The 24,483-nt window shown below is 46.1% G+C and overlaps 1 protein-coding gene across 5 annotated transcripts in view; it reads right to left on the bottom strand.

Annotated features, from left to right (window-relative positions):
• RAPGEF1 (Rap guanine nucleotide exchange factor 1) overlaps positions 1–24,483 on the bottom strand; it is a 143,019-nt gene that overhangs the window by 97,583 nt on the left and 20,953 nt on the right. Inside the window, exon 1 of one of the 5 annotated variants that reach the window (XM_014782274.2) lies at positions 21,337–21,455. The exons of the other annotated variants lie outside the window; for them this stretch is intronic. Coding sequence (XP_014637760.1) covers positions 21,337–21,400 — 64 coding nt within the window. The 5' untranslated portion in view covers positions 21,401–21,455. Of the gene's footprint in view, positions 1–21,336; positions 21,456–24,483 lie in introns of those variants that run through there. 5 annotated transcript variants of the gene reach the window in all.

The following is a 24,483-nucleotide window of genomic DNA, read 5'->3' as shown; positions in this document are numbered from 1 at the left end:
ATGCGAGATGCAGCCTCAGCATGGCCGGAGAAGCGGTGCGTCAGTGTGCGGCCGGGATCTGAACCTGGGCCGCCAGCAGCGGAGCGCGAGCACCCAACTGCTAAGCCACGGGGCCAGCCCAATGGTGGGTATTTATTTAGGCAACACTAAACACATAACGAATAAGACAAGTTAAAAGAGAACAGAATCAGAAGCTTGGAACACCAAGATTTACTGCGACTGAGCCATGGCCATTTGGTTCTAAGTTTCCTAGCAGCAAAGGTAAAGAGGTAAACGAGATGGGTTAGTTTTGACCATCCAAAGAAAATCTATAAACTCAATAGAAGAGGGAAACTTTTCCTGGGATAACATTCTAGAAGGAATTTCAAGGAGGATGTAAAGTAACACTGTGAATTGGGTCTTCAATCTTGGTTTTACAAGATCTATAATGTTCTGCAAATAACCACTTAATATCTGCTCTAACTTTATATCAATGAAGACATTTCTTAGGGAATCTCAACTATTAACGTAGCTGGGTGTGTTGTTTCCAGGGGCTCTGACTTAATATAGCAATAACCCTTAAAAAGCGTAATGAAAATAGGGTTTTCTGCCACCTATTTTGGGCAGGAGTGAGATGTCAGTCACATCAACACTGAGTTCTGAGGCCTAAACTCAGTGCAGTTCAAGTCCTGATGACTAAGGCCGTGCCACGGAGGCTGTCAGCACGCCTGGTACCAGCAGAACCTTAGAGTGCAAAGGAACACCCCATCAGAGGACGGACCCGGAGGCCGGCCCCCATGATCGGCAGGGTGGAGAGAGTCAGGGGCCAGGGGAGGAGGACCAAGCAGCCCACTTCCTCCTCAGAGAATCTTTCTTCAGAGAGCCCCACATTCAAACAGGCAGCCAAGATCACACAGGGAGGCTGGAGGCTTGGTTTTAGGATTTTCCTCAGCTTTTTATGAGTAAAACTGGACAACGTCTAGAAGGGCAGTGGCAAGACAAAACAGGCCAGCAGGCGCAAGCCAGATGAAAAGTCAGAACCTTCAGCCTGGAGAAGCAGCACCAACAGCTCAGGGTAAATAGGAATGCCATCACCCCTGTGGCCCCCGGTGCCGGAAGAAGGGGCCCCCTGTGAAGCTCCAGTGAAGAAGTCAGGCCAGGGCCGGCTCCGTGGCTTGGCGGTTAAGCGCGCGCGCTCTGATGCTGGCGGCCCGGGTTCGGATCCCGGGCACGCCCCAAGGCACCACTTCTCCGTCGAACCCGAGGCCGAGTCCCACGTACAGCAACTAGAAGGATGTGAACCTATGACATACAACTATCTACTGGGGCTTTGGGGGGAAAAAAATGAATAAATAAAAATCTAAAAAAAAAAAAAAAAAAAAAAAAAAAGTCAGGCCACAAAGGGGGCCTCGTTACTGACAAGAAGGGGCATGTGGGCCATGGTACGGAGGAGGGAGGGTAAGCGTCTCGAGACGCCAACCTCCCTGGGAGCTGAGGCTGACTTCAGGGAGGATGAGCACAAGGACAGGCCCCATCCTCCACGTGTCCCTCGGTACAAGAACCCTGGACTAGCGTCTACCTCTTCCACTGTGACCACGGAAACATCATTAGCAGGGCATCTCTTACTAGCTACCTGGTCAGTGCCACAGAAATGACCGAGAGCCACTTGGATTTGCCTGGTGAGATGAGAAAGGGACCAAAGACGAAGGCTCACCAGGGCTGGGATCAGATGTTCCCATTGGAAGGTGAAGGGACGCGGACTCGGCGTTAGGTTAGTGGCTCAACATCTCCCTGGAGGCCAGTTTAGAAGGGAAACAGGCAGGAACAGCACTCTTGGGCTGAAGTTCCGCAGTAACCAGGCAAGGGCAGGGCTCTCGGTTGACTGCTTGCAGTCAAGCCTGGCTCCATCACTAACTAGCTCTGAAAACTTGAACAATTAATTTAACATCGTCATTAGCAAAATGGAGACAAATAATAGCACCCACAACAAAGGGCTGCTGTGAGCAGTAAATGAGAAAACATGTATTTATCTGAAAATTAAACATTTTTACATAAGGCACCACATCAGATAGGGGTCCTACATCTGCTAGCCTCTTTCGCCTAGGCACAAAATAAACACCAAGTGACTAATTTAGCAGTCCATTTTGCTCCAGGAGATACACACAGGAAATGCAAAAGCAAAAACAAAAGATAAAATGCTCTACCCCATGAGGAAAGGCCTTCTAAGACCTTCTCTGATTTAACTTTTAAAAAGCAGGAGAAAATACTATACACACACACACAATTTATTTATGTTATACATATACACATTTTTTCTGAACCATTTGAGAGTAACTTTCATACATCATGGCACATTCCCTTAAATACTTCAGCGAGCAGTTCCTAAGAATAGGGGTCTTCTTTTTCATCACCTCATTGCAGTTATCCACTTCATTAAACTTAACATTGATACAATACTTTTATCTAAGCTACCATTCATATTCCAATTTTGTCAAGTGACCCAATAAGCTAAGGACAACTTTCGAGGGGGAAAAAACATACTGTAGATTCCAAGGGTTGGCTTGGATTTTTATAATGTTAAATATGAACTAATAAAAACTGTTGTAAACTCCTTATGCTTTGTATTAGTATTCTATTGCTGTGTAACAAAAAACATGCACATTTATTATTTCACAGTTTCTGTGGGTCAGGGTCCAGGCACAGCTTAGATGGGTTCTCTGCAAGGCTGCAAGGTGTTGGCAGGGCTGAGGTCTCATCCGGAGGCTCGACCAGGGAAGGGTCTGTGTCCAAGCTCCCTCAGGTGGTTGGCAGAATTAATTTCCTTACAGCTATGAGATTAAAGGCCCTGGCTTTTTGTTGGTTGTAGGCTGGAGGCCACCCTCAGCTCCTTGCCACATGGTGCCTCTTACTTCTCCAAAGCTAGCAAGGGAGAATGTCTTGAGAGTGTGTCTGCTAGCAAGAGAGTCTCATATAACAAAACGCAATCAGGGGAGGGACCTCCCATCACCTTTGTCATCTTCTATTGGTTGGAAGCGAGTCACAAGTCCCTCCACATTCAAGGATTAGACAAAGGTGTGAACACCAGGAGACAGCAATCACGAGGGCCACCTGCAAGTCTGCCTGCCACACGTGTACAGCTCCTATACAACTATGAAATCAAACCAAATTTATAATTCAATGCAAATAAAACAAAAACCTGCCAAACATTTAGATTAACAGTATTGGCTGAATACACAGACAATGATTTCTTAAGACTGCATCACCAGTTATGACATACACACGGTGTGGAGAGCTGTAGGATAGTGTTTTGGGTTCAGGATGATTAACTGTGTGTCAAAATGGTGACTTGTTCTTACCAGTTTTCTCCTCTGAAATCACAATGACATCATTTTAGCTTTCAGGTAATGAAAACGCACCATCTGCATATTAAGTCTACCTGTTCTTTTCTCAACAGTCCATCACAACTGAAGTAGAGAATCTATGACGGACTCCACTAACCTCAGATGAATTCAATTACGTGCACTTGAAAAAACAGAGAGACAGACAGAAGAGGGGAGGAAGGAAGGGAAAGGGAAAAGGACAAGTATTTTAGACAAATCCCTCTCCATTTCCGTTAAGGAGCAGATGACCCCAGGTGCAAGTAAGGCAGGAGAGGTGAAATGACTGTTTCCTCAGTGCTTTCATGCCTTCTGTGGGCGAACATCTCACCTCACTAATAGGATTCCGGTGTTTAAAGATAATTTTCTTTTTACAACATGGTGCCTAAATATAAAACTAATTCCTACATTTGCTCTAAGGCAAGGGTTGGCAAACTTTTTCTTTAAAGGGCAAGAGAGTATTTTCAGCTTTGTGGGGCGTACAGTCTCTGTGCAACTACTCAACTCTGCCATGTTAGTGGGAAAGTAGCATAGACAATATGTAGATGAATGGGTATGGCTGTGTTCCAATAAAACTTTATTTACAAAAACAGGGAGCGAGTGGTTTTGGCCCACGGGCAGTGCCTGCTGACCCCTGCTCTAAAGAAACAGCATTCCGTTTCAGTGCTGCAAGGATAACCGAATTGTTGGTCTCCAACGGGATTTTCAAGGGTAATTTTGACTGCATAACTGTTGCCTTGTGTACTTTTAGTGAAACTCGAGCCCTGTCTGTATAAAATGCATCTCCACTATACAACTGGGCATCGACACAAAGAGCTGTCAAATCTGCCCTGAAATCAACGTCAAGCCGCCCTCCAGACCATCTAGAATATGCTCGGCTCCTTCTGCGTACATAATTTTCTCTCCTCGACCTTCCCTGACCTCCTAAACCAGGTAACTGTGTCAGAGGCCCTGCGGCGCCCTCACCCCACTGTCCTGTGGGTTAAGCACACTGCCCCTCTTTTCCACCAGGCAGTGAGAGGCACGGCTGCGTCTGTTCTGCTCATTGCTGTAGCCCCGGTGCCCAGCACAGTGCTAGACACATGGAAAGTCCTCGTTAATTTTTGCTGAATGAAGTAAAGGTTAGGTCCCATTACAAGCTTTCTCAGCCCAGGCACTTTTCATCCATAGCACTTGAATGTAATTACACAGTCATACTATAAGTATTCAGTTAAACTATGAAGGGAGTTCTGGCGAAAAGAAAGATATAAGCTGAACATTTTAACTGCTGAGGTTCAAAACCATACAAAGATAGTAAAATTACCAATAGTATCAGTTATGTTAAATCAAACTGCTAACCGCTGGCTTCTCAAAAACAGTGGAAAATTTGAGAAGGCAAGCCCAGATGATGGATTCAATTAATAATCAATAATTTTGAGTGGCAAATCAAGTCTCTTGCACAGGGAATTCTATTCACCCCTCTCCACAAGCCTGTTCTCAACTGAGTATGTTTCCTTTGGATTTCATTTTCAAAAATGGCTCAAGAGTAAGGTGGTCCTTGGCTTTTTCTTAATTGGAAGAAGCAAAGGAGATACATGGAAGGATTTCAGCTCATTTGTACAACCAGCTTCCTGTGATCCTTTTGAGAACTCAGAGCTTGCCCAGCCCCTGGGTTGGTGCCAAGGATAAGTTTAAATGTAGCTAGCACATACTTAATGCCAAGTAGGAGATCCTGTCCTCCCTCCCTCCATGCCATCCATCCCAGGGTTCTCCACATCCACGCCTTAAAAGAAATTAGCTTTCATTTAAATAGAAAATTAACTTGTCCATTTTGATACTCCATCATCATGAGTCCCAACTGCTGGGACAATACTCCGCCGGCTGCTCGTAGAAAGTGTTAGCTGCCCACATGAGCACCCTTAACACACTAGTTCTTCCGATAAATCACGTGAGTCACTCACGGATGGAGGCTTCCTGGGACCTCCTAATGGAAAACATTCTCATTAGGAGCCCAATTGCCCATGAAAAGGAATAAAAATGAGCCACAGCCGGGTCTCTGCCCCTTCTGAAGGTCAAGACATGTGCAGTTACCTCCCTGGACAGAGCTACCTGGAGCAGACGTGCTGGAGATGTCACGCCAGGCAAAAGGAGGACTTCTCAAGAGGGTCCTAGAGCACGAGAGTCACTCCCCTTTAAAAGCTCCTAAATCCCACAAGTTAAGAACTTCAGGGAGAACTTAGTCAATTATTCTGAGTCCGCAAACACCTGCCACTAACGGTTTTGACTCCAGTGGTTAATAAAAATAGAAAAAGCCTTAAAAGAACCACAATTCACTGTTTATCTGTAAACCAAATAACAATGGGTTTCCTCCTGTCCTTCTTATCTCAGTGGATGGTGACCACCTGCTAATACGCACCAGAAACCTGGCTGTCATCCTTGACCTGCTCATACCGTTATCCCCAGATCCCACCCGTCACCAAGCCCTGTCCATTTTACCTTCCAAATATCCAATGACTCTGTCCCACTGCCACCACCCCCATCCAGGCTGCCATCATCAGCTGAGATGACTAACTCAGCCTCTGAGTCCATTCTTGCTTCTCCAGTGCATTCTCTCACTGAAGTCAGGGGAATCTTTTCAAAGCACAAATCTGATCTCCTCTCTTAATCAGTCTCTTTCACAAATACACACACACACCACTTAAAACACTTAGTGGCTTTTCAGCTTGTTAATGTTCTTAAACTCAAGCCTCTGACCCGACAGGTACACGTCATCTCATCTCTCACCCCCCACACCTTGGCCTAAGGGCCTGTAACGCTGTTTCCTCAGCTGGGCTGTGCCCCCCATCCCAGGGCCTGCACTTCACCTGGCTAACTCTGACTTAACCCTGCAGATCAGATCGTACCTCTGATCTCTCACAGTGTTTATCAGTCTGAAATTACGGATCTACCTGGGGCTAATCTGGCTTCCGCCTTCCTCAACTAAGGAGGGGTAGAGAGAGAATGAAGCCTAAGACCCTAAGGCAACTATTACATGAAATGAATTAACTTCTCTCCTATGCGTCCAGAACGACATTAGTTATGTTCCATCCCTGGAAGATCTGAGAAAACAGTCACTCAGCTAATTCTGTGTTCTGAGGTTCAGATGAGGAACTCAGGTTTGGAAAGATTTGTGCCTAACAGTATCTGACACATAGCAGGTGCTCAAATATTTGTGGATAGAAAATGAAAAAAGAAATCAATGAACTACCCACCCAATGCTTCCATGTCTTTCACTACATTGGGACCTCTGAGATTTAAAACCCAAGCCAATGACAGTCTCAGTCTGGGCGCCTCACCCCACCTCCTCATTTGCATGAGACACTTTAAACCATTCAAATTACACTAAACTCCACACGTAGCACCACAGCCACTCACAGCTCAGGAACAACAATGGGACCCCACACACTATGGAGGCAGAAGGAGGTGGACGCCAGTTCCTCAGAACACAGGCCGCTGGGTATAGCCTGGAGCAAGTGCAACCCCTGAATCTGTTTCTTACCTGTGAAGGTGGGTGATACCACCATTTTAGCCACAGCTCCTTTGCTGACAAGGAATAGAAACGCAACAAAAGATGTTCACGTAAAAAGGAAGGTTGAAAGTAAGTAAGAATGCAAGGAGACTCCTGGGAATCCCAGGAAAGCCAGACACCCAGCTGTCGGGAAGGGGAGGAACGAAGAAGGCGGCCCCGAGGACCAGCATTCTCATCTTTCCCTGCTTTGCTGCCTCTCTGCACCTGGCTCCATTCTCCATCGAGGCCCACTCCCTCGAGGAGCTCATCCACTCTTAGGGCTTTAAATACAATCTTTAAGCCAAGACTCCCAAAGCTATACCTCTAGTGCAGAGCTTTCTCCTCTCAAGACTTACATATCTAACTATCCACTCCGTATTTCCACTTGGACATCTAAAAGGCACTTTTTTTTTTTTTAATTAATTAATTAATTTTTTTCCCCAAAGCCCCAGTAAATAGTTGTATGTCATAGCTGCACATCCTTCTAGTTGCTGTATGTGGGACGCGGCCTCAGCATGGCCGGAGAAACAGTGTGTCGGTGCGCACCTAGGACCGAACCCAGACCGCCAGCAGCGGAGCGCGCGCACTTAACCGCTAAGCCACGGGCCAGGCCCATAAAAGGCACTTCTAATTGAACTCCTGATCCTCCCCCACAGCCTTCCCCACCTGAGTGGATGGCAACTCCATCCTTACAGTGAGATGCTCACACCAAAAACCCTGGAGTCACCCTGCACTCATCTTTTTCTCCTACAACCCTCATTCAAGCAGTCAGGAAATCCTGTTGACTCTAATCCTCAAAACACGTTCAGATCCAACCACTTTCCATCACCTCCACTGCACCACCCTGGATTCCTGTACCAGCTTCCCGCAGGGCTTCCTGCCTCTGCCCTGGCTGCTCCCCTCTCCCCTATATACACAACAGAGTGATCCTACTAAAGCTTAAACCAGATTACATCACTGCTTTGCTCAAAACTCTGCAACAACCCCCCATCTCTCTCATGATAAAAGTCAAAGCCCTTACAAGGGTCCTCAAGGCCTGAGAGGATCCTGCTCTCTCTGTTCCAGTCATACCAACCTCCTCACTATTCCTTGAACACATCTACCTGATCTCCCTGCCTGGAATGCTTGTTCCTCAGATATCTGCTTGGCCAACTCCCACACCTCCTCCAAGACTTGACGTAAACCTCACCTTCCCAACAAGGCCACCCCTGGCTGCCCTATTTAACTCGGCAATCTGACCCCGCGTGCTGGGAACTCCTGATGCCCCTTATTCTGCTTCACAGCACTTATCACCTTCTCCCATTCTTCATAATTCACTAATGTACAGTGTCTGTTGTCTATTTTCCCCTACTAGAAATCTAAGTTCCACGAGGCCAGAGAGCTGTAACCCAAGTAACTAAAACAATGCCTGGCACACAGCAGGTTCCCCCATCAATATTCGTTTAATAAGTGCATGAACATGCTTCTTCTGCGTTACTACTCCCTCACAATTTGGGAGCACATCATGGTTGCCATCTCCAATTCTGTATGACTCTTTAGCTCAAACGCCCACGAGTGATTAGACAGTCTCTCTGACTCCTGGTTCAAATTCCTGAGCCAGAACCAATTGGCCCAGCTCATCTTTCCAAGGCAGGCCACACGACACAGGTCAATGGCCAGCTGCCTGTGGATGAGCCATTAAGTACAGAAAGTCCTCTGGGCAAAGCTGAGAAAGAGCAAAGCCATCTGGAGCTGTTCACTGTGGGAGCAACAGCTCTCCACAGCTGCCGAGTGCCCTGCTGTACTACGGCAGAGCCATAACGAGTATCAGCGAGAGCCTAGGAGGGATGGGGGCAAGTAAGATTCAACTGGCTGTTCAGCCCCTAGTCCTGACCTTAGCGAGGGCTGCTGTGGGGATTAAGTGGTGTACTTACTCATAATCACACTGCATCATACTCTCTGAACTTCACCATCCTCCCCATAAACAGATTTGTTGATGTGTATAACTGGTACAGACACTTAATACTAAATAGGAATTGATTAAACTCTGTAGGCAAGCAGGCATTCTTTAGAATTCCTCGTTGTTCCCCTTCCACTGCTGAGGATTTTATAATTACCTAAAGAGAGAATGATTTCAATGAGCCATATGGTTCTGGCTCAGGGTCTCCGATGAAGTTCAGGTCTCGGCCCAGGGTGCATCACCTGAGGCCTGACGGGGGCTGAGGAGCCGTTTCCAAGCTCATCCCTGTGCTGTTAGCAGGAAGCCTCAGCTCCTCACCTCGTGGGCCACCCCTCACGACAGGTAGCTGGTCTCCCCCAAAGTACAGGATCCAAGAGAGGCAGAACCCGCCAGAGTCAGACGTGACACACCATCCACCACAATCCACCCTGATACAATATGGGAGGGGACTACCCCTGGGCTTGTGAACCGCAGGAGGCAGGGACACTGGGGCCACCCTGAGGCTGCCTACCACATGTCGTTAGTGTAGACCAAAGCCTGTCTGAATAGCCCAGAGCTAAGAATGGTTTTACGTTGTAAAGGGTTATAAAAAAGAAAATGAATACGTGACAGAGACCACACGTGGCCTGCAAAGCCACTATTAGTAATGGCTCTCTCTAGAAAAAGTGTGATGACCCCCTGATGTAGACTGTTTATTATAGATGATTTAAGGGGTTTTCAACAGTAATACTGACTATACGCAATGTTCCCCTTATGCCCTGATTTTAGAAACTAACCCCAGGTGAACGACTCTCCTGAAGTGGGTCCTCAGCAAACTGTAGCTCTGAATATTATAATGTCAACCACTAGGAAATGAGCAGCTCATCATAATCTGAGCAGAAAGAAAATAATCAACGGTACCTCACCCATAAGTAGGTGCTTGATAAATACAAACTCAGTGGACGGATGACCAAGTGAGTAAGAAATACTACAAGGACACAGCTTAAAAGTATAGAGTAATCATGAAAATATGAAAACTCTGTAATGAATGATCTACAACACAAACAAGACAAAATGTGAGTTTTATATAATTAGAATCATAGCTGAAATGTATCGAGTGCTGACTCTGTGCCAAATACCCCCTCCTCCCCTCCTCCTCACGCTCCGTGACGTAAGTGTTATTAGTGGTCTTCATTTTACAGACGAGCAAATTGGGGCTGGCAGAAATTAAGCAATTTCCCCAAGGTCACATGATAAATAAGTGGCAAAAGTATGTAAGAATAAAGACCCCCTCTGCACCCTAACTCTCAGGCCTGGGCATCAGCTTGCTGAAAGCACAGTAGACAGACGGAAGCCCTCCTTGCTGGCTCTCCCTCCCTCCTTCCTACTCAGCTTGCCGGAATCCCAACCCAGGGACTTGAAAGAAGGGCAGAACTCCTGGGCTCCCTATAAGCAAGGTTAGAGAGACTTGAAATGCTTGATTTAACCTCATTACTCACTTATCTGCCCCCTCCACCCAAAGAGAGCTGTAAAAAATATGCTCACTGTGGTCTTGGCTTTCCAAACAAATATCACCGTTCCTGAGATTGTGGAATCAGCACCCAGACCGGCCATCTCTCCAGCTGCTTTCCTCATGAGCTAAGGGAGGGCAGCTGCTCTGGCTCTGGAGCCAACAGTTTTGACACTGGAATGATGAGAGGGCAGAGAGAATGCTGGAGCTCTTGCCCCAAACCGAAGGGCTGTCGGAACAGACAGAGGTCAGGACGCGGGACACACAGTAGCCACGCACACAGAACCGAGCTCTGGGCCAGTGGTTTCCTCTGTGGACAGAAGCAGACCTTGCTCTCCCTGAGTGGTCTTTGAGATGGCTCAACTCACTCACTCTTCTCTGATTCACGAACCTGAGTGAAAATGACTTGCCCAAGGCCACACAACCAGTGGCAGAGCCAAGGTTCCCAGATGCTAATGCTAACTTTTCCGCTTTTTGGACTCCGCTCTTGGAAAGCTTAAATGAAGTCCAGCTGGTTGAGGAGACAGCTGTTAATTACAACAGGTTCTGGAAGGAGGAGGACCTGAGCAGAGGAGGCTAACCTTGGACTAGAGGCAGGATGTCCCCATGTCACGGACAGAAAGAGAGGCAGGGATAAAGGCAGACAAAATCAGAAGGCCTGGAGGCAAAGGGTTTAAAGGGGGTCTTGTAGACAGTGGTGACTATCTGGAAAGGCTTCTACGAGACACAGGAGAGTCAGCTGACCAAGGACAAGCAGAAAGACTTTCAAAGGGCACTGAGGGTCCAGCTGAGAGTGGAGACATGAATTTGTGTCAATGAAGCCCCTAATTACATACACCACCATGACCTCAATGGGATTCTAATAAATATCGTTGTCCAATCCCCATACAGTAAACATGCAAACCACAACAAGATAACCACCTCCCTCGGGCCTTTCTAATTATGAGATAATAACCATCTACAAAAATATTATTCCCTTGCCTGACAAGAAAAGAGAGGAGGCGACACTCTAGTCTGCTCTTGTAAACAACACTATCAGGAGGGTAGAACAGAGAAGAAAGAGACTTTGGGATCAAAGAGACCAAGGTTTGGGTCCCAGCTCTGCCACTTACTAGCTGTGTGATCCTGGGCAAGTTCCTGGACCCTCACCGAACCTGTTTCCCCATCTGTGAAATGGAGACAATACTGCCTACCATATGGAACTCTTGTGAGGATCAAATGCAACGTACTCAGCTCACAGACAGCTGTGGCAGACTGCTGGGAAAAATGGCCCAAGTGTCCCCTCCTTGTAGCCACACCTCCTTGCAAGGTGACTTTAGGACCTCCCATCAAGAGGTATGGTCTCTCTCCCTTCTCCTTGAATCTGGGCTGGCTGGGGACTTGCTTTCACCAATGACATGAGGCGGAGGTGACACTGTGCCAGTTCTGGCCCTGGGTCTCAGGCGGCCCTGCATGCCGCACTCTCTAGGAAAGCTGCCAGGTGAGTGACCCCGGGCCAGCCTGCTGGAGGTACAGAGATGAGCCCTCCCTGCAGACACATGAGGAACCCCAGCAGAGACCAGAAGCCCAGCCTAACCCGTCACCTGCAGAAGCAGGAACTAAATAACCAGTTGTTTCAGTCACTGAAGACGGCAGGGACTTGTTAGCACTGACTGACAGCTAGAGCAGCACTCAGCAAAAAGCAGCTGTTACAACTACGACTTCTCCCTTGTCCAGTAGTTCTCCCAGTCACCAAATTCTCCTTCTCTACTGGATCATGCCCATCAGCATTCAGTCAAGCCGTTACGTCTCCCTTAAAGCTTTCCCTTGACCCCACCACCCCGAACAACTACCACCTTGCCTGCAAAACTCCTCAAAGAATGGTCCGTGCTCACTGTGTCTAATTCCTCTCTGTCCATTCTCTTTGAAACTCTCTCACCCCCAGGAATGCACTGAAACTTCTTGTCGAGGTCCTCAGTGACGGCCATGTTACTAAATCCCACGGTCAAGTCTCAGTCCTCATGCGACTTAACTCAAATCAGCATCGTCTGTCACCATTGCTCCCTCCTCCGTGTAACACTTTCTGCACTTGGCTCCTAGGACACCACAGCCTCCTGTGTGTCCTTCTCCCTTCCTGGAGGGTCCTTCTCATCTCCTCGACCTCCTAATGCTGGAGTACCCAGGGCTCAGTCTTTGGCCCCTTCTCTTCTCTAACTCACTTCCTTGGTAATTTCATCCAGTCTCATAACTTTAAACACCCTCTTTATGTCAAAGACTCAAAGCCTAGACTTTTCTGAACGCCAGATTCTTATACTCAACTGCCCAATGGCCATCTCCTTTCCGATCTCTAACAGACATCTCAAACTTAATCCATACCATACATAACTCCTGATCTCCCCCTGCATCTGCTGCACTGGCACTCTTCTGTCTGTTTATAACAGACAGCACGCTCAGGCCAGAACATCGGAGTCATCCTGGACTCCTGTTTCTCTCACACTCCATACTCAACCCCTCAGGAAATGCCCCTGGCTCTCCCTTCAGACTCCTCACAATCACCTAGAAGGCCCTACATGATTTGCTACTCCCCGACCCCATCTCCTGTCACTCCTCCGAGTCTACTGTACTCCAGCCACACTGGCGTCTCAGTCTTCCTCAAACAAGCCGCCGCTCCCATCGCAGGCCCTCTGCACCAGCCATTCCTCCTTTAGAGTGCTGTTGCTCAGACAGCTACAGTGCTCATGCTCCCATTCCTCATTGCGGAGCAGCCCCCTTTCCATCCTCTGTAAAACTAACCACCCCTCCCCGAGCCCTGGACTTCCCATCCCCTTCCCTGCTTCTCTATACGATGCCTGGCATCCAACAGACTATATATTTTACTTGTTTATATACATACCGCAAACTCTGGAGGGCAGTGATGTCTTATTTTTTCATTAGGTATCCCCCTGTGCCTAGGACAGGGCCTGACATAGGACACATTCAATAAATATCTGTTGAAGGAATGAACATCCATCCATCCATCAATGAATGACTATAGAAACTGTGGAATTTTTTTTAGTACAGTGTCCCACTTAATGATGAAGGAAGACTATTTAAGGCCTCTATATTCAGCTGCACCAGCCTCTTCAAACCTTCCATCTTCTATATCTCATCACTATCATGATGAGAAAGACGATTTTTACAGATAAAGACCTGAACGTGTGTGTGGCAGACTAGAAACCAGGAGGCTCAGCTAAGTCACCCCAATTATAAAAATGAGGCAGCTGGAGGGTGATATTTAAGTCCTCTTTTGGCCTGAAAATTCGAAGATTTTCTGGTAACTGATGAATGACCTGCTTCTGAATTCCAGAGTAATAATGACGGCAGAGAGCACCAAACTAAAAAGACCCCGCAGATCAGGGGCTGGCAAACTGGTGTTCGCAGCCTAAAACCCGCCGGTCTTCTCACTGTTTGTACAGGTTGCTTGTTTATAGCCTGCAAGCAAAAAATGGTTTTCACATTTTTAAATGCTTTCATTTTAGCTGGTTATATAAGTACCTACATAATAGTCTTGATTTTGCCTCTTAGGGCCCTGTGAGGCCTACAATATTCACCTTTAAGAAGCTGACCCACTCCTGACACAGATGGACCCCCTCAGCTGTGGTCCACGAGATCCTGAGAAACAGTCATCTGGGTACTTCGGCATGAAGTGACTTCTGAAATCAAGTGCCCTTTAAACAATTGCCAAAATGTAATTAGATATCAAGTGGCTGCCAGCCATCGCTATTATCTTAGATAATGGTGACACCCTCTATACAACTGGAAAAGAAATAGCCCAACATGGAAATGTATTTTATGCATGTTCCCAGGGTAAGGCATATCCTAAAGCCAATGGCTAGGGACAGATATTGTTCTAAATTTGGAAATATCTGATGACAAAGTTTCCTTCCCTTTTCTCACCCACACCCAAAACAATACCCCACATTTCTCATGAGAAAAATTCCTTCACACTAATGGTTTCCATTTTCTACATCTGATCTTTCACTTAACAAAAAACTGATATGGAAGCCTATAATGTACACAGATCTTTTAGTACCATGCCTGGCATACAGGACGCCATCAGCACTACTGTAACATTATATCCCAACATATTATTGTATTATTATCACATACATTATTGTATCATATTACATACTGTATATATGATAGATACAATATATAATGTATTATGTATATACAATGTACTGAACATATTTTATTCTATAACATGTAAATGCACATCATAAATATAAAATATATAATACATATCATAAATAAAAAATATATATATCCTATACTATAGTATAGTATATATAACTATGTTAGGATAGTTATATTACTATCCTAACACAGGAGACACTAAGCCACCAACTAGAAGCAGGACTTCACACAAGTTACTTCACTTCTCTAACCCTCAAATTCTTCACTGGTTAAAATTAGGGAATCATTCTGGAAGAGTTTTACAGTTCCCTTCTAGCTCAAGACATCTGTGATTCCATAGCATGGTAAATAACATTGGCTTTGAAAACTTTTTCTGCTACCCTGAAGCCTATTGATGGTCACATCCAAACACGGCTTGGAGCCTCACCAATGACCAGCTTAGGTATCATCTTCACCCGTTATATTTACTCTAACACCCTGATGCTCGCACTTGTTGATTCAAACCACCCTCACAGCAAACTGTTTAATAGCAGTGTATCTATTTTAATAACAACTGAGTTGGTGTCCCCTCATGTACAAGCAGTTGGGGAAAATGGTAACAAGTCAGCCCTCAACAGAAGCAGTGAGGAGGAAGAGTTAGGTCATTAGTCACGATGGGTCATTAGTCATGCTGCCTAACAGTAAGCATTACACTAACAATGTTAATAACACTTCTGGGCTCACTGTGTCCCTTTCATGTGAGGAAATTCAAGTATTTAACAATCGTTGCTCCCTGGGAGGCAGAAGACAAAACATTACAATGGTAAATGGGTATCCTTAAATAAAGTCTCATGCCTCTTTTTCATGAAATTCAGCACTGGAATGAGACTGAGCCAAGTCCAAAGCAAAAGACTATAGGAAAATGGAATTTTAAAATAAAAACAGGATTCTTAGCACTGATAATGGTTTTTTAACTTCCCATGCCCTTCTCTGAGCCCCATGCCATTAGGTAACTCATCACTATGGCACTAGTATATATAGTTCAAGTTTTACAGAAGAAACAATTTCAAAATGATAATACTCAATGCTGATGTGCTTGTGGCTAACTGATAAACTGATGCATCACTCATGAAAATGTTAAAAGATACATCCCTTAGAGCCTTAAAGCTATTCCTATGTTCCTGGCTTGGGAACTTGACACTGGGAACTTATCCTAAGGAAATCAGGCAACAGAATCACAAACATACATGAACGAAGCTACTTATTGGTGCCTTACCTATAACAGCAAAAAGGGGAAATAATTTCAATATTCAGCAGCAGGTAAATGATTTAATAAGTTATAGAACATTAATATGATGAAATGTCACAGTCATTACAGTAGCTTGAAGACCACACAGAAGCATGAAATCAAAGAAAAACAAAATGATTTGCCCCTGATTAAAATTATATGAAATATGTGCAGCAGCTCTGGAAAAGAGTAACTGTAACTGCTAATACTTCTGCTCATTCACTATGTTTTAGGCCCTTTAGATTTAGACACTCAACATTTCTTCTTTGCATTCTGTCACTTTTTCCCAATTTTTTATTTAATAATGTAACATCTTTTCAACTAAAATAAAATATAATTTCTCTGTATTTAACCTAAAAATAACAACAGTAATAAACACTTTCTGGACACTTACTGTGTGCCAGGCACTGTTCTAAGTAAGCACTTTACATGCATAAACCCCGTGATCCTCATGCCACCCCATGAAACAGGTACTACATACAGAAGAAGAAACTGAGGCCCAGAAGTTAAGTAACTCAATCAAGATCAGCCAAATATAAAGTGGGGGAGCAGGATTCAATTTTGGCATCCGAGCTCCAGAGTCCATGCTCTCATTCACAATGAAAAAAAAATTTCAACACTACAGTACTCAGAAGGGGAAAAATGGATTGTCCTGGTTAGTTTAATATTCTAGTTAACTAGGAATAGCTCAATTATGTCTGGTCCTACAATAACCATTTTCAAAGAAACTCAACACCATAAAAATCCCCTGTGACCACTGTGCTCAGCAGGACTGATGCCTTCTCCAGGTACTGAACACCCAGGGACCTTGCAGATATGAAAGGCAGTGGCCAGTGCTGCTGGTCATTGATTCACAGCCCTCAAAGCCACCTCTGAGATCATCTGGCATGTGAGCCCTTCAATTGAGAGAAGGAAATAGGCCGAGTTAGCAAAATGCACACCGCTAGTCGGGACTGGGACAGAGCCAGGGCCACGATCCTGGCAAATCCAGGATTCTTTCTATTATGCAATGTATGATAACAGAATTACTATTATTCATGAAGTGCTTACTGTGTGCTAAGGGTTATAACCCCTTTTCATGAATTATCTCATCCAATTCTCACAACAGTCCTTCCAGGTAGGCGTTATTACTAATGGCGTGTAGAGACCAGGAAATAGGCTTACCAATGTGAAGTATGTGGCTTGCCTCCTCAGCTGGAAGGCACTGAGCGGGGTGGTCGGAGTGAGGGATGCAGCCCTCGCACATTCCGGAGTACTGCCTGAGAGGCTGACACCAGACACCACTGCGGCCCCAAAGCTATGGAATAAAGACCAGAAAATGGCTGGTGGGAGGGGGGGCCGGCTTTAGCTTTGGCCAAAAAAGCCATCAATATTAATTACCTAGCTCACAGGTATCCGGAGGCCCAAATGCTTCTTTGCTACCTAGCTTGTAGAGGCAAGTCTCAACACCAACACCGTGGCAGCCTGGAATCCAAACAACTCTAAATTTGCCCCTACAGCAGAGGAACCAGGGAGCATGTGGAATTCATGCAAATCCTGGACTCCCCACTCCCACCTCAGCCAGCCAATCTCCTTCTCAGCACTGCCAAACCCCCAGGCAGCCGGCCTGGGAAAGACACTTTCTCTAGTCAACTCTTCCACTGAGGCTGCTAATTTCGTGCGCTCACACCCAACTGTGTACAAACATGCAAAATCATTAATGTTTCCATTCACCAGGCTGGTATGGCCCTGAGCTGCTGGGATTTCTGAAGGAGATAATAATTCAATTTGCAACTACTGCTTCAATTTTTAATTCCCAAGGAAACTTCTGCCCCTGTTGTACTCCCAAAAGCCAAAATGACCACTGTAAACAATCCTTCAGATTATTTCTGAAAAAGAACGAACGAACGAACAAAAGAGAGAGTCTTCTGAGACGGCGGGACTATAGGAATATTGCAGAGAAGTTCAATTTAAATTGATGGTTTCCCCACGTGTCCGGGTCAGTGAATCAACAACTAAGTGTTGACTGTGATGTAAGTGACCTTTATGAAGCAATCTTTTGCAATGTGAACAATCGTCAATAAATTTGCTCTTTGTAAATTCGGAATTGCTATGGGATAGAGGAAAGTATACCTATTTTCATCCCCCAACGTCTCTACTTCAGGCAGAGAAAGGCAAAGAATGACCGTTTCCAAGCCTCATATAACCACCCAACACCCACCAGCACTGGTGGCTACCATTTCCTGAGCACCTACTATGCACCAGGAACCAGCCTCTACCTTTCATCCCTCATTTATACCCACAGTGACACTGGGATCCAGGGAGCACTCAGCTTTGTCACCGAGTGCACTCATGGAGGACACCAAGTGCCACACACTGGGCTAGTATGGAGGACAGAACAATGATCCTGACAGAGAGCCCTCAGGCGGTTTACAAACAAGTAGTGTCTAAGCAGATAAATTTTTTAAAAATCCCTGTAGTGAGGGCTCTGAGGAAATAGAGAACATGATAAGAGGCAAGCATTTGGAGAAGGCCATTGGAGATAAGGGCAGTGAGTGAATGAGGCGATTTGGGATTACGAAACTCACTTGTTCAAGGTCAGAGAGCAAGGCAGGGGCAGAACTCTAGTTGGCTAGACCACTCAGGATTATGCAAAGCCACTACCTTACCCTACCTCCCACCCTATTTTTTTGTATGGAGGCCTGCTAGAATTCACTATGGTAATAAAAATGACAAATTTATCAACCACTGCAAGCATCCACTATCACAAAAAAACAAAGAGCAGTGCTGTTTTTTCCTTAGATTTTCCCTTCCGAGAGCTATTAAGAAAAATAAGAAATACGTGTAAGGTCAGAGAGTATAACACTGGTCCCCTCAAAGGGTGCATGTCTCGCACTGTTTAAAATCATCAGAGAGATGGTTCTCTACAAGGTGTAAAATGCTCTTTAGGACCACAGCAGGCAGAGGCGGTGAGAGTCATGTTTCTCCAACTAGTACTCTGTCACTTCAGTTTTTCAACTTTCCAGATATATGACCCGGAAACAGAAATGGAAAAGCTCTAGAGGGCAGATAATGATTTCCTTTAAACTGCCCTTCAGAACGTATTCTGGGCTTGACCTTCCTAATCACGACTGTCTGGCTCTGGTTAAAGCCTGCCATCGCAGGGCAACAGACAGGCAGACAGGGGTCGGGGGCAGCCCGGCCTGTCCCAGCTGCCTGGAGCACATGCACACGAGGACGTGCCCGTTTCCCAGTCTCCTGCTCCTAAAGCAGACGCTGACACCACACTGCTGGCCCTGGAGCCTGGAGCCATCAGTCATCCCGAGATTTCACAACCGTGCTGAGCAGGGATGTGGAAAACGCACTCAGATCAGGGGCAGGGTGGGGCCTGGGGTTCACTAGATCTGCTTCCTAAATATTGTTCTAAAACCCATTTCCAAAACATAAACAACCTTTAAAGACAAAGACAAACAGACAAACTGAAGGACGACTCCACATCCTTGTTACTGTGGGTCCTCGGTGGGGCCTCACTGCCGTCCTGGGTCTAAGCTGCGCCAACAAACAAACCCCAACACCAGCCAATCTGGGGGCTCAGAAGTCAGGGGCAATGAACTGCTCAGTTCACTGTGGGTCCTGAGATCCCTACTATCAACGGCGGTCCCACAACTCCTCCAAGTTACTCAACACAACTACACATAATGAAACATATAACTTTCTTTAATTTTGTCTGTAAACCCACCTGCTTCCAATGGAAATTTTAAGAAGCTTTAACTCTTATACATTTTCCTAAGGAAAACCAGGGACAATCTAAAAGTCAGGAAATGGGGCCAGCCCCGTGGCTTAGCGGTTAAGTGAGCGTGCTCCACTGCTGGCAACCCGGGTTCGGATCCCAGGCACGCACTGACACACCGCTTCTCCGGCCATGCTGAGGCCGCGTCCCACATACAGCAACTAGAAGCATGTGCAGCTATGACATACAACTATCTACTGGGGCTTTGGGGGGAAAAAAATAAATAAATAAAATCTTTAAAAGTCAGGAAATGTATTACATTCTTGTTATAAAAGTGGTGCTTTTGAGTTACTGGATCAATGCCAATTTTCTTCTTGGTGGCTACAGACACCAGCCCACGGGGCACTGAAGAAGGGTGGGTCCTGACCCACCTCAGTCAATACCCACATCTGCTAAGATCCATTCTTCTGAAGGACACTGTACTACAATGCTGTAACCAGCAACTGGTTTTTAAATGTTTTTTCTCCTAAAAAATAAGTAAAAATACATTAAAGAAAATATAACAAACCTCATATATCCATTGCCTGGATTCTAACACTGGTTAAACTTATTGTATTTTGCTTATCTGTATGTATGTATGCATGCATGCATGCATTCACCTGAACCATTCTGGAGTAAGATTACAGACAACAGAACACTTCACCCCTCAATACTTCAGCATGACTATCCAAAAAAAGACATTCTCCTACATGACTCATTACCATTATCACACATAGTAAAATGAGCAACAGTCCCCAAATGTCATCTACTACCCACTTCATATTCAAATTTCCTGATCTGTCCCCCAGACATCTTTTACCGCTGTTCTGTTCAAACCAGGATCGGATGAAGGACCACTAAGGAGTATCTTTTGCAAAGTAACACATTGGCCCAAGAATGACTGATGGCAAGTCAGAGGGGCTGGAACTTGACAGTGAATTAGCATCCCACTTATTTTTCCCTTTTAAAAAGAAAAAAGAATTTATCCATAATCTGACCACAAAAGACAACTACTGTTAACATTTCCATGTATTTTCTTCCAGTTTATCTTTTCTGTTCATAAACACACACCCGTACATAGAACTGCAATTACACTGTCTTGTACAGGTGAATTGCTACCTTCACTTCTTTTTGGCAAGTGGAGGCAAAAGAGGCAAGACCCGATGAAGTCCTGCAGGTACCACCTTTGGGACTGTGACATGCCTGCCGGGTCTGCCAACTGCTGGTCTGCGGGGTTAACAACAGCGGGAAAAGGCAGCCGAGTGCACTGGAAGACCGAAACGCCCTGGGACACTGTTAAAAGGTCCTCCAGTCCAGGCGCGCCACGGCATCACTCTGTGGTCCTGCCAGCTCCTCCTCCTCAAAGCTGACACTAACACAGCCCTTGAGAGACACAGAGTAGGTGTTAATAGATGCTGCTGCCCTGCATCACAGGCGTCTAGGATGGATAAACATGAGATTTTTTACAGAAGGTACTTCAAACTCTTTGCAAGAAAGGTGCTATATATTTGACAGCTATTAATAACATTCTCTAAACCAAAGTGTCACAAAAAATTCAAACTCCTGGATATCAAAATTTTTATTTGGAATATCTTTTAAAGCTAAAAGATTTCAACCAACAGACACATGCTGCACTGAATAAAAACCGCAAGCTGAACTAAATTCTCAGCCAAGCCATGCCATCATTTTACTCCTTAAGAACTGTCAATTTTCTCTCAACTATGTTGAACTGCAAGCGTTGTCTGATCGGGAAGGCGTTTCCCCGCGCAGTGTCAGCTCTGGACTTGAACCAAAGCATGCCAACAGAAGGCAGTCTCCTTCCTTCTTCCTGCAGATGAGGCCCAGGGCCTTCTTACCTTGTTTCCAGGGGCACAGCGGGCTTCGTTTCGGGGGCTTCTGTTTTTGAACAGCATTGCCCATTGTAAAGCCAGAGGATCACAGGGCCCTTCCAAGCCCAGGCGACGTTGCTGAACAGCGAATAAGGACCGAGTCACTAGCTGAAAGGGGATTCATCTCTCGGACATCCCAAATCACCCAGTGGCAAGCCCTGGCAAACCCTTACAAAAAGAACTTGAATTCTACTCTGACAGTTCTTTGCCTCCTGCCTTTCAAACTCCCTGCTCTCCGGGAGGAAACCAGAAGAAAAGGCTGGTTATCGCCCTACTGGTGGGTCTCGGTAATCGTCTAGATTAAGCAGCCCTTCCCTCGGCCCTCCTCTGACACTCTTATTACTCATCGGCACAGCAGAGGCCTCAGGGTGAACTGTATTTCCACCTTCAATACTGCTTTTCCTTGGGGGAGGAGTGGGGAATACAGGAGTGTGCCGTGAGAAACATCTTCTCACAGATCCTAATGTCACACGTCCTTTTTAAGGTTCTCGCCCTCAGACCAGTGTGCGTCACATGACGAGTCCCATCAGAGAAAACAAACTGATTTCACTAAAACTGCGTTTCCAAGGGAAACAAACAAACATTGAAATGCAGCTACACCTCAGTGTCCAAAGAAGAAAAGACCATGGAGGACAAACACAGCTAAGAGTTTACAATCTCAAGCTCCAATCTGCCACTCTATTTTGGAAATATTTTTTCTGGAGAAAATAATGCACCACCTAAATTCTGAACAACAGGTTTCCTGCAAGAAAAGAAGGGCATGAAATTATATATTTTTTGGGAAAAGGGAAGAAAATGTCAAGGTACACAGAAGATCTCAATCCCAGAATATAAGGTTAGAAAAGCTCTTAAAGAACTGCCCGGAACAGGCACAGGCGGCAAGACTACAGCCCAACCACCTGGGTTCAGATCCTGGCTCTGGCCCTGGGCTTTACCACTGAGCACAGCGTCTCGGCTTCCTCATCTGTTCAATGGGCATAACTGCAGGCCACCTCCTCTGCTGGAATGAGGACCAAGTAACAGAACGTTTATGAACTGCTGAGCATCCTGCCCCACACTTAGGAATCCCTTGGTAAATATTTATTGTCAATATTTTTATAATCATAGACTGTGAAACTATATTAGCTCAGATTGCAGATTTCTAGCTTTGGTCAAGTTAGCCAAAGGCGTACAATCAAAGTGAATTTCGTTCTATTGTGGTGAGACGGTACAATATGGGAGCAAATCATAGAACTAGAGTGAACCAAAGGCCTGGGTTTAAGAGGCACTAAACGCCACTCAGGTTCCGACTACAACTTCCAGGCGCCCTGGCCATCGTGGCAGACCAGCTCCGGCCCATCCCGAGGGAGCGGGAAATAATCCTGCTATGTTTGCAAACTGAACGAGGTCAAACCCAAATCTCCATGAGACCTTAAGGCTCCATATTCTGATCTACCACTATCGAAATATTGTTACAGAATCATAGCCTGAGATTCCGAACTTGGAAAAGCCAACAGAATGTGTGCATTTTACCCCACCAAAGACGGGCAGGAAAGAGAGCGAATCGTGCGGGCCCCTGCCAGTTCCCCATCTCTCTGACACTGTGCCACCGAGCTCTTCCTCAGATCAAACTGCAACCACACACCGGAAGAGAGCAAACACCCGGGAGCACCACCACGCCAGGGGGCCCCTCTGAACATAACGGTGGTGCCATATCCAACCTGAACTCTGCACCCCCACACCTTCATCAATAATCAGCCCCCCATAGGTCCTGAAGGGACCAGTTTCTTACTAAATGCCATAACAATCTTCCCCAAGGAACTCTTCAAGGCCAGATATGCTCTCTGACCTCATTTTCTCCACAAGACACAAAGTTCAATATATCTGCAAAAGCACAATAGATGGAAAAGGCTCTACTTATGAACCTGGATCTCGACGTTTCCTGTCACCTAAGGGAAGCTGTCACTTACCAAGTGCTCTGCACACGCTGCCGCCCAGCACTAGCCGAATACCCGCACACAGTAGGTGCTTAGTAACTCTCTGCTGAATGAACAAATGGGCAGACAGAAGAAGGAATAAACAGATGAGAATTCTCCCCACTTACACACACACCGATGGCCCCCACACCCCCTGGAATGGGTTAGCCAGAGTTTCTAACCCACAAATAAACCTTCCCTCCCGCCAGAGCACTGCTGCCTCCACCTTCCCACCCTCAGCTCAGGCAGAGCTCCCCGTGTCGCGTTTCATCTCTATCTTTTTGCTTTCCCCTATTAGTCTATAAAGCCCGTGAGGTCAGGAACCATGCTTGTGTCAGCTCCTCACACACCTGTGCACACACAGGACAACGGGCCACAGTCAGGGAACCTGGGTTCAAGTCCTGCTCTGCCCTTTCTAAGCCGGGGCTGCCACATTCGTAAGAAAGTTTCCACAAGAAAATGCATCCGAAATTCCAAACAACTAACTTACTAATGAACCTTCCAAACGAACGAGAAATGTCCCCGAGAGAACAGCTTTGAAATGAGGAACCTGTGGTTCAACTGCCTCTCAGGTAATCAGGGCCTCCCAAAACGATTCCAACGATTCCAACGTGAACTGTCTGCGGGTGCAGGAAGATAAATGGAATAGCCTATTGTTAAGAATGCCTCACTAACTCCCAGCTTGGGAAAAGCGTCGTTTAGAGTCACCCCCAGGGTAAATATGCTCACAATCCAAGTGGGCGAGTGACCCATCTCCATCCACCCCTCAGGGAGACAGCATGGGACTCTAACAGACCAGGCAAACCGAAAATAAAATGCCGCCAGAAGCAGAAAGGTCACTGCAAGGCCCATACGACGTCTCCGTGTCTCACACAAAGGCCCTGCGGCTGCTGGATGTGTGCGCTGCCTTCAATCACACAGCATTTGGCCACATGTTATCAAAGTTATTCCTCGAGGTACAACTACCACAAGCCCCAAATCACTCAGAACGGTGGGGCCCAACAAGCCCTGCGTCTGCTTTACAGATGGGGGGATCAAGGCTACACACTTAGTGAGAGAGGCAGCTCCAGCTCCAGAACTCTCATCCTTGGCTAGGACACCTGCTCCCCACTTCCTCATGACCCGAGGAGGCAGGAGAGCAGTGGCACGTGCTGGCTGT

Source organism: Ceratotherium simum, chromosome 29 (genome assembly GCF_057802395.1).
Source record: "Ceratotherium simum simum isolate JZ-2026a chromosome 29, ASM5780239v1, whole genome shotgun sequence".
Taxonomy (NCBI): Eukaryota; Metazoa; Chordata; class Mammalia; order Perissodactyla; family Rhinocerotidae; genus Ceratotherium; species Ceratotherium simum.
This window is presented reverse-complemented; position numbering and strand designations above follow the sequence as displayed.